A 604-nucleotide genomic window follows, 5' to 3' on the forward strand; every position below is an offset into this window, starting at 1 on the left:
ATCGTTGATGAACCATGTGAAATCTTTGATAAAACATGGGAGATTTTTGAGAAATTATGTGAGATCTTTGTTGAAGCAGGTAAGATCGCTGATGAAGCAAGTGATATTTGTAATGAAGCAAGTGAGATCGTTGATGAATCAAGTGAGATCGTGGATGAAGCATGTGAGATCGTTGATAAATTAAATGAGATCGTTTATGAAGCATGTGAGATTTTTGATGAATCATGTGAGATCGTTTGTGAAGCAGATAAGATCGTTGTTGTAGCAAGTGATAATTTTCATTAAGCATGTGAGATTGTTGATGAAGCAGGTGAGATCGTTGATGAAGCAGGTGAGATTATTGAGAAAGCAGGTGATATCTGCTTAGGAGCAAGTGAGATTGTTGATGAAGCAGATGAGATTGTTGATGAAGCAGGTGAGATTGCTGTTGAAGCAAGTGATATTTTTCATGAAGCAAGTGAGATTGTTGATGAGGCAGGTGAGATTGTTGATGAGGCATTTGAGATCGTTGATGAAGCATGTGGGATTGTTGATGAAGCATGTGAGATCGCTGTTGAATCATGTGATATTTTGCATGAAGCAAGTGAGATCGTTGATGAAGTAT

General features: G+C 37.7%; 1 protein-coding gene across 1 annotated transcript in view; it reads left to right on the plus strand.

Annotated features, from left to right (window-relative positions):
- Positions 1-79: 79 nt before the first annotated feature.
- The window catches only part of LOC110457139, a gene marked incomplete at its 5' end in the record, with an annotated part of 8,745 nt that continues 8,220 nt past the window's right edge, over positions 80-604 (plus strand). Inside the window, 2 exons of the mRNA XM_021508248.1 lie at positions 80-226; positions 311-583. Of these exons, the coding sequence (XP_021363923.1) occupies positions 80-226; positions 311-583 (420 nt within the window). The remainder of the gene's footprint in view (positions 227-310; positions 584-604) is intronic.

This window comes from Mizuhopecten yessoensis, unplaced genomic scaffold (genome assembly GCF_002113885.1).
Source record: "Mizuhopecten yessoensis strain PY_sf001 unplaced genomic scaffold, ASM211388v2 scaffold9027, whole genome shotgun sequence".
Taxonomy (NCBI): Eukaryota; Metazoa; Mollusca; class Bivalvia; order Pectinida; family Pectinidae; genus Mizuhopecten; species Mizuhopecten yessoensis.